This window comes from Agrilus planipennis, unplaced genomic scaffold (assembly GCF_000699045.2).
Source record: "Agrilus planipennis isolate EAB-ADULT unplaced genomic scaffold, Apla_2.0 scaffold42, whole genome shotgun sequence".
NCBI classification, from domain to species: domain Eukaryota; kingdom Metazoa; phylum Arthropoda; class Insecta; order Coleoptera; family Buprestidae; genus Agrilus; species Agrilus planipennis.
In genome coordinates this window covers 1,621,710-1,631,901 of record NW_020438888.1, presented here as the reverse complement: position 1 = coordinate 1,631,901, position 10,192 = coordinate 1,621,710, and the positions used below count along the sequence as shown (strand labels likewise).

Here is a 10,192-nt window from a genome sequence, read left to right as displayed (position 1 = left end):
ATTATTTCTGCTGGGATTTTATTTTTACAAATTATAATTTTTATTATTTTCCCTTACGAAGCAACAAGCTAGTAGGATAAATTTTAAATATCGCTTTAATATTTAGATAAATTTTCGTTTTCCATTTTTCCGTGTGTAAATATTTTTTTTTAATATACTCTCGGCTAAGTAAATTAACGCGTACCGAGGTCATTTTGTTCCTATAATTGCCAAATACCATTTTTTTTTTTAATTTTACAGTTCCGCGATGATGGTACTTTCAATGTTACCGGCTCCTCGCCTATTGTTTGTTATGACGGGGCTGGCTTCGGATTGCAACTTTTTACAATTTTTTTTTGATTTAACCACGCTGCTGTACACACCATGTAATTTCCTATTGCATCTAGTTAACACTGTCCAAAGCTTGCTACTTATTTCAGAAACACCCTTTATCTTACAGTAGTTAATTTATTAGGTGTGTACCCACAAAGGAAAATTTTAAAAAACTCTTGGCTAATCATAAGCTCTTAACGAATTATCATTATAAAAATTAAATTAAAAGTTTTAATATTTGACTCTTTCTTCATGCAGGACATGGGGGTCAAATGCTTCAATTTTACTGTGGAACATTTGTAGTTCTTCAAAAATCGATTCAATAAAAATTTTATAATAAGGAGTTACATAATACTTAAAATTATTTCATACCTCCCCAGGACTTCCACCGTGATGTTGTCTTGTTAAACTTATTATTGCATTTTTAAAAAGGTTACTTTTACTTGCAATCATTTTGATTAACTAAAATCCCTGTCGACTTGTTCACTAATTGAAATCAGGATCACAACTTTTAATCGATTGTGCTGGCAAATTTTAATTGCTCTGAGTGCAAGCTAATTATAATTGTACTAATCGAAAGCAAATGTCGTAGAGCAGTTTTGCTATTTTAAGTTGCAGCTTCAATTTATTATTGTGTTCGAATTTATTATGAAATGAATTTTTTGAATTGAATGCCTTCAGAAATATTCATTGAAAAAAGGTAGTACAACTTTTGGAGATTGGTCACAATTTGATACCATTAAGATATAATTGTTAGAAACGTACTTAAATTGAGTATAATGGCATTACAAAACACGTCGACGTCATTTTAATTTATTTCGATGGGACAAAAATGGACAACGTGTAAGAGAGCGAAACACGTATCCGCGTTGTTTTTTTTTTTAACTGTTGTGGTTAGTTAGTGTAAGACCTTTTTTTTATCAGTGCGCCACAGTCTCCTTTATATTTATTTTTACGTACATTAATGTTGTTAAGCCTACTTTTAATAACAATCTTAGATCAAGATGTCAATCAATCAAGTACAAATTAAGAAAATCGATTTCTACATACGCAAAGCTACCGCTGCTGGAAGAAAAATACAGTTTTGATTGGGATCCGTCAAATGGGCATACACCATCTGGTGGCAAAATTTATAACTCGAATGAGGGAGAAATTTACATAGGAACTGTGCACGCAAATTGTAAAATTGTTTATTAAAATAATAAAACACGTTAAAAAAGTAAACATTTTTTTGATGATGGAGTCGACGAAGTTTTCTTCACCTACATTAACTACTTTCCAATAAAAACTAACCGTTTTATATATGTAAAAAATATATTCGGAAAATTAGAGAAAAAAGTAAACTAATAGAAGCTTGGATGAAAGCAGTAGGTGTCAATAGTACCAAGAAGTGAATTCCGGAATAAAAATTTGTTCACGTCATTTTAATGCACATGGTTATATTTCAGCAAGTATTTACCATCAGCCATAACCTTAATATTTAAAACTAGAGTCATACTAAAATTATAAAGTGAGAATTTATTTAGGAACTACGATAAATTTTGCCTAATCGGCGCCATGTTTTTAGGCTCCTCCCATTTGACGGATCCCAATTGCAATTCTAAAGTTTTGCATTCAGTCTTACACTTTCATGTTTATTTAAAAAAATTTAATTTATAATACCCAAAATATCCTACGTTAAAGACCAGTTAGAATAAACTGTTGTTTCTTATTAACAGGTAAGAAACGATTCAAAAACGAACTTCGTCAGTATCAGAAGATTCCGATTTACGTAGTCGAATATCACCACGAAGTGTTACCGTTTATTTACAGAAATATCGGTTCGAAATATTTACCCCTTGAAGGCACTCCCCTCGTGCACTTCGACTCTCACCCCGACATGCTCATAGATCCGAAATTGACAATTGAAACGGTTTACGATAAAGAATCTTTGTACGAAAAAATCAGCATTGAAAGTTGGATTTTACCCGGAACTTTTACGGGTCAGTTTGGTGGTGTTATTTGGGTGAAACCTTTCTGGGCTCACCAGATGGACGACGGCAAGCGAATCGTCAATATCGGTGAAGATAAATCCAATGGATGCATAAGATTGGATTGCAAAGAAGACTATTTTGTATCGGAATGCATTTTTACAGAAAAAGAAAATTTGAAGAATGAACGGCAATTTAATTTGAATGTAATCACAATGAATAAAGACCAAGTGGATTGGAATGGTATCGAATGTATTTTGAATGACTCTTTAAAGGATAAACGTTTTATATTGGATGTAGACCTCGACTTTTTTAGTACCCACAATCCTTTCAAAAATATTTACGACAAAGTCAATCTTTACGCGCTTCTTAAAAAATTGTATTATTGTGATTCCATTAAAACTACCACTGATGATGTTGCTACTTTGGTTAGTAAAAGAATTAAACAAATGACCCAGTTGGAAAGTATTTTTAATTATTTGGACGCAAACAGGAAGCTGCCTTCTCCGGAAGGGTATGATCAGGATATTTATAATTCCGTTGATGATGTTAGGAAAATACTGTTAGAAAAATACGAAGAAAAGGATGTGGATTGGGAATTGGTTCATCTGGCAGGTTGTACTTGTGATAATTCTGAACTGCCTCATTACGTCTGTAGTTCTGAAGAATTCGAAATTATGTATACAAAGTTTAAAAAATTCCTCGATATCTTACCAAGTTCTCCAACTATTGTAACTATATCTCGATCTACAGAAGACGATTATACTCCTGATGAATACGTAGAAGAAATTCAGAGCAAAGTAATTGAGATACTTAAGAATAGATTTTGTTGTGATGATCCTATTTTAAGTTATTTAGATGTTGACACCGAATAATATTATAAAATGTAATTTATCTTATTATAAATGTATTCACTCAATACAGTGTTTTATTTAACTTTTTATTTAGTGGTAAATATAAAGTTAGGTTTTCGAGATAAAGCGTTTTATATCTGCTGAGTTTTAGAATCTTTATCATTCTTAATATGCGTGCAAATGCGTAAGAAACCTTTATTTTTGAATAGGTGCATTAATAGTTTCAAAAAATCAGTTTTCAGTTATATTACTGTTATATACAGATTTGACCATAAAAGAAATGTCTTCATTATAAAATAATAGATACAGGATTACTAAAATTGTAGGTTTTGAAAACTTTGAATCAATCCAAATTTTAAAATATGACTTCCTCGTTATTTTAAATTGAGTTTTGTATTCTTTATGTAAAATTTTAAAATTAAGTAGCTATGTTTATCTAAGGGTAAGTAATAATAGTAGTAGTAGTAATAAATAGAAGAATGCGGTTGCTATTTTAGTTTTACGGGTAACAAGAAAAAATGAAAAAGAGCGCGTACATAGGATTCCTAGATTTATTAGGAATGTTAAATGGGATAAGATATTAAGTATACTTAAAAATGTAGGGATAGGATACAGAGATAGAAGAGTGATATATGGTTTGTATTACGAACAAAAGGCAGCAACTACATGTATATCAAAGGTACGATAAACATTAAAGACAGGACAACATTAGAGATAGAAATACAGAGATTTGCAAATCATACAGCAGTGTTGGCATCTAGCAAGGAGGATTAGTTAGAGACAGCCTTAAATAAAATGGAAACATTATGCACAAAACAGTAAGGTATGAAAATAAATAAAGTAAAACAAAAGTATTTATGTGGAAGGAAAGAAAAAGTAGGGAATGACTGATTATAAAGATAGTAGGCGAAGTCGCTAATTTTCGGTATCTAGGAAGTCAGATAAGTAAATAAATAAATAAAAGTAAAACAAAAATACTGGTATGCAAGGGAAGAAAAAATTGGGAGAGAGCGAATATAGAGATAGGAGACGAAAAATTAAAAGAAGTGGCCAATTTTAGATATGTAGGAAGGCAGATAAGTCAGGACGGAAGGAGTAGTAAGGATATAAAGAAGAGGATAGCGCAGGGCCGAATCGTCTTTAATTTAAAAATTCAGTAAAGATTGTAAAAGATGTCTGGAACACGGCTATGTTCGGGTGCGAAACATTGACGTGGGTGCGGTGGAAAAGAAAGGGTTAAAAGCGTTGGAAGTGTGGTGTTATGGGCGGATGATGAGAATACCGTAGATAGAAAAGGTTAAAGATGAGGAGATATTAGACTGAGTAGGAGAACAGAGGACGCTGTGGATGTCAATAAGAAACAGTCGAGATAGGTTGGTAAGACACCTTCTCAGGCATCAAGGTCTAGTCAGAGACATATTAGAGGAAGAAAGTGGAATTAAGAGGGGTAGAGGTAGTCCTACATTGGATTACTGTTCGGAAATGGTTAAGTATGTGGTGTGTTTTAGTTTTAGGCAAATGCGAAGATTAGCTTAACCAGTCTTAGGACTGATGACTACGATTATGATGATGGCGATGATGTAGAAACTTTCACTTTTCTAAAGAAAAAATAATTGCTAATAAGTGTTTAGGTTAGGCTGTAATAATTTCCATAATTTATTATTTCACTTTTCTAAAAATGACGGTAATAGGAAATAAATAATTGGTAAAATCCGTAAAATTTTTGTATTTTTTTTTCTAACTTTTGAGCTTTGTTATAGATAAATAATTTGTTTTGTGTTGTATTTTGTCGACCTTACACAGAGATACACGTATAGATAATAAACGAAATTACAAAAGACTTATTTTAGTTCAACAAATATTCTATTTTTGACAGGTAAAGGTTGGCATGTTATAAATGGCAGTCATTAACAAATGCGCCAAAACACATTTTTTAAATGATAATCTTCAATTTTGTTCCGCTCTGTTTGTTACAAAATAGAGCAAGAAACCATTTGTTACCCTAGGGACTATTTTTTTTATTGTGGTAACCGATATTACGTATACGTATATGTATTTCAAAGCGTGCATATTTATTTGGGCCGCTTTAAAATTAAATAAAAGCGTTCTACTTAATTCAAAATAACTTTAATGTATTAAAAAGTAGAACTGGGTTTTTTAAGTTTCATTTGATGTTAATGTATGATGTGTTTTCTCACAACTCACTGCTATATGGTTCAAATACCCTACTTTTTTTAGATCTTATTTTTCAAAAAAACCGGAAACATTAACACAAATAAATATAAGCAATCTGTGATTATTAATGATAGTACTTTTTGTAATAATGATTTATAAAATGAAATCGGTGTGGAATCAAAGCTAAATTAAAGGCTATTTGTTAAAAAAAAACATTTCGCCTAAGTTGTCAGACTTTTTCAGGGTTAGTTTTAGATGCAAAGCGGATGGACTTGCTGATTTGTAAAGGAACATGTTCAATGACCAACTAAAGAAATTATTTTTTTATTTATAATGTTCTTCGACGTTTCTGTAATAATTGTGACTTTGTCAGTTAATATACGTATTTTATTTTTATAGTTGTCTTGAGCATGTACCATTTAAATTATCGAATTAGTCTTTGAAAAAACCCTACAACTTGGGCGAAACGTTAGCTGTCCTTTTTGAATAAATAAAAACATTTGTAAAGCTTTTGTTTTACATGAGAGATAACAAATGAAAATCGTTTTTACTTTAGATTTTCTTATGCTGTGTGTGTATTGATCATTATTACAACCACAATAAGATTGCTTTTTTTTGTAGTCACACAAAGCCAACAAAAATCTTTCAGAGCATTTTAACATAATATTAAAATGTGTTAAAAATAGAAGATTTACAGTGACGTTGGGTGGTTTGCAAAATACACATAGAAACATAAAACATATGTTTAATTATCATCTATTTCTGCTACAAAACATATTCCAAAAACGAATAACAAAACGCAAAACCCTTTTTTTAAAACGAAAAATTGTACTAAATTAGGTACCGACCTAACTGTTAAAATTGTTATTATTATTTGCACAACTTATTCAAGGAGAGCATGTTTTTGTTATTTTGCATATTATCATCTTTTTAAACATAACGTTTTTCTATNAAAATTATGACAAACAGGTGCATCTAAAAACCTTCAAAGTTAAAAAATGCGGAAAAGGTACATAGGTGTTGTAATAGGAGTTACTATACATATGTATAATAAGTAAATAAGTTTTGTGCAGGAATAGGTTTATAATTATAATTTGATCGTCTGGGATAACACAAGATAATCGGATATTTTGGATTTAGCTTTATAAGTATATGTATTTATTAAAACCGCATTTCGGAGTAACAATTTATTAATATCATATAAATATGCGTAATAACGTTCTGCTTAGGGCCAATTTAATTCAATTATTAGACGTTTATTTCGTGAACTAGTTGAAAGATAATTAATTATCATAGATTTCAGTCAGTTTAACGAGCCATGTCAACTTGAAAATGTTTTCTAATTGGACCAATCATTATATGTATTATAAATAGTTGACAAGTTAATACATGTGCACTTCCAATTTTTAATATGACTTAAAAACACAGTCGAAAGCATATTTAATTCCTTGATTTACTCTCATTTACCAGTCTTGTTGGGCATTACAAACTGCATTTGATTAAATTTTAAAAATGTTTGATCAGAGAGATCGTTTAAAATAGAACCAACAAACACAGAATGTAATTCATTAAAAAAAAAAAAAAAATTGATCTCACTACGACAACTCAAAATGTAACGTAATTAATTTCTTCTTATGTTTACGTTAGTTTCTATTCTGCAAGTTTCTTTATAGTGATGAATTTTCCACTGTATTACGTTTATGATTAACAAGTTGGTTTGGTCTACCGGCTTTCTTATGATTTTTTAATAAATGTGAAAAACGGAAAAGAATTAAAACAATTCTTGCTTATAAAGGAATTTGGGCTATAATTTTGAGAAGCGACGATTGTAGGACTCAGATGATAGCCAAAAGGATTTTTAGTGACTCCAATTGTATGGGATCGAAAAGTAAATTTTTTAGTTGCTTTCTGGTTTGGTTGTGCGCCTGCTAAACTTTGGCTTATGGTTAGGAAGGCTGCCTTGTATGATATTCGGACTTTTTGACCTTGACCTATGAGTGTGTCTCCTTCGGCAAAACTACTGATACCTTCAGCCTCCCTTTAGGAATTGAGGGAATGAGTGCGGGGGTGGCTGAGATGAGAAAGATAAGACGGACGAAATGAAGATTATTATTATTATCTGTGAAATATTACCACCCAGTATTTTTCTAGATGTTCCAAGCAAATCTTTAGGTGAAAACATAAGTATTTTATCTACCAAAAAAACTACCAAATTAAAAGCATTTTCGATTTGGTAGCAGTCCGGCCCTGATTCGATCACCTGTATTCTATTTATTCCACGTGTGAAGGGCCATCCAACAAATTAAAAACATATTTCATTAGAATCCGAAATAAAACGTCCAAAGTCGTCAAGGTGGAGTTCGAAAATTTGCAGGTTTTCTATTTTTAGCGGCAGTGTATAGAAAGATTGCCAAAGCTCGTTTTCTTTCACAGGTTAGTCATACACGCGTCTTCCGCAAATCGTTTGTTAATTTTTCTCTGTACAAGCGCAACGACTTAATCAATTTTTTGTTTTCCTCTCACTCTATGGTCTAATCCGTTTTGTTTATTTTCCATATCGCATAACTAGCGCAAGTAGGTGGTATAAATTTCATCCTAACTTGTTCAGAGCCGTCTTTTAAGAAAGACGTCCTGCGGTTTTCATTAACTAGGATAGGTCGACTTCGATGTTGGTCAGTGTGACAGTGGTTGTGATACGGTCACCACGTTTATAAAGCGGAAATATCGAACATGAGTTTAAGCCGGTTGCGCGTGCGCACTCCTTCGCCGAAAACGGTCACGTTCAGTGACGACGCTCCGCCCACAACTCTTAAACAGGTCAAAATTATACTGAACTTCAAAAATCAGGCGGAATGGGAAAGATACATAGGTATGTTTGTAGGTGGATAGTGTTTTTTGATCTTGTAAACACAATATTACGTAATGTTCCTATGCCAAGTTCAAAATAAATTATGTATTTCTGGAATCCTGGGTGATCTCTATTCTTTGTTTTTGTTGGAAACACTTGAGCTAGGAATATTTTACATTAATTTCAAGGTTATGAGAAGTATTGAGCAATTTATACACATGAATCCTACACATTCCATTTACAATAATTAAATTACATTTATAGACATTCCATTGAAAAACTACTGCATTTTACATGTATATTGACATACATTGTTATGTTAGTTTCATCATAGTTTACTGAATAATCAACATTTAGCTGTAATCGAAAATTGATGACTTATTTCCCGAAATTAAAACTAAATTGATTTGACCAATTTTGGATGCGATGTCAAGGGCGTGTTCTATTTAAGAAACAGTTCCAATTGTCATCAAAATGCTTTAAATCTTTTTTTTTTAGAAAGGATATCTTTATTGCCAAACGCTTTCTATCTAAAATATTACAAATACTTTCTGAATACCAAAATGAGATGTTATAAAAGAAATCAGGACTAAGTGTCCTTCAAATGGTAGCTACTACAAACTTATGAAAAATAGAAATAGCCATAACGATAACTTACAAAATAAATTAATATAAATAGAAAGAGCATTTTAATAGTTTTTTTGTCTTAATTATTTTGAGTCGCAATTTGATATCATCATGTTAGGGAAAAGTTGGTGAAAAAATAATTCAAAATATTCTGCGACATATTGCCTCCTATAAAAAACACTGCTGTTGTGACCTAATCTAATAAGACTAAGCTCATTATAACGAAACTTAAGTTAGTATAGGAAAACAACCGAATAGCAACAATTACACAGTACCTATACTAAGATGTATTCTGATAATTAGTTATCTCTTATTTGAAACTAAAATATCGAATGTAGCTGTAAAATATTCGTCGCCAAACTTTAATAATTGTATTTGGCAGCTTTTAGGAAAATGTCAACATAAATTAGACTATTGTTGCTATAAAACGTGCAATTTGAAACTAAACAAATGTTCGTAATAAAACACTGTAATGAAATGAATTGTAGCCTAAGAGGGTTGTTTATTTGAATGAAAATTAGTCGTCGGTCAGAGACATTATTATTATGAGAGTTTACTGTAACAGTATTGGGATCCGTCGAATGGGCATACACCATCTGGTGGCAAAATTTATAACTCGAATGAGGGAAAAATTTACATAGGAACTGTGTACGCAAATTGCAAAATTGTTTATTGAAATAATAAAACACGTTAAAAAAGTTTTTTTTTATGATGGAGTCGACGAAGTTTTCTTCTAAAGTTAAATCAAATAAAAAGTTAATATGTTCAGTGAAAAGCTGCAATAGCACTTCAGACATAGATCTTCTCTCTTCACCTACATTAACTACTTTCCAATAAAAAATTACCGTTTTATATATGTAAAAAATATATTCGGAAAATTAGAGAAAAAAGTAAACTAATAGAAGCTTGGATGAAAGCAGTAGGTATCAAAGAAGTGAATTCCGGAATAAAAATTTGTTCACGTCATTTTAATGCACATGATTATATTTCAGCAAGTATTTACCATCAGCCATAACCTTAATATTTAAAACTAGAATCATACTAAAATTATAAAGTGAGAAATTATTTATTCCTGTGTAATTGATTTAACACAATTCTAATGATACGATATAAGTATTTTGAGGTTAAGAACCTACCTGCTGCAATACAACAAAGTTGCAATAATGTGTTTGCAACGTTCTCTTAAATCGGCTTTGCACGTGCAAGTCATTGATATGATATTGCTTAAATCACCCAGAATCCACCTCACCAATTATATAACGTAAATCACTTTTTAAATCCGAAGTTTGTAAAAAGTGGGCAGTAAACTTGACGGATTTTGTTATTTCCGAATTTTATAATGTGATTGGCATTAATAACACGCTCACCTTCAACGAAATTTCCTTTCCGAGGCTTTGTGTCCCTTT

At 31.3% G+C, this 10,192-nt stretch overlaps 2 protein-coding genes across 4 annotated transcripts in view; both read left to right on the top strand.

The window, feature by feature from the left end:
• LOC108744917 (UPF0489 protein C5orf22 homolog) overlaps positions 1 to 3,189 on the top strand; it is a 7,561-nt gene extending 4,372 nt beyond the window's left edge. The window contains exon 2 of the mRNA XM_018480880.2: positions 2,031 to 3,189. Within this exon, the coding sequence (XP_018336382.1) occupies positions 2,031 to 3,157 (1,127 nt within the window). The 3' untranslated portion in view covers positions 3,158 to 3,189. The remainder of the gene's footprint in view (positions 1 to 2,030) is intronic.
• LOC108744913 (paxillin) overlaps positions 1 to 10,192 on the top strand; it is a 44,198-nt gene that overhangs the window by 6,437 nt on the left and 27,569 nt on the right. Inside the window, exon 1 of one of the 3 annotated variants that reach the window (XM_018480872.2) lies at positions 7,982 to 8,180. The exons of 1 other annotated variant lie outside the window; for it this stretch is intronic. In XM_018480872.2, coding sequence (XP_018336374.1) covers positions 8,042 to 8,180 — 139 coding nt within the window. In that variant the 5' untranslated portion in view covers positions 7,982 to 8,041. Of the gene's footprint in view, positions 1 to 7,981; positions 8,181 to 10,192 lie in introns of those variants that run through there. One more of the 3 variants, XM_018480875.2, reaches the window with a different exon arrangement.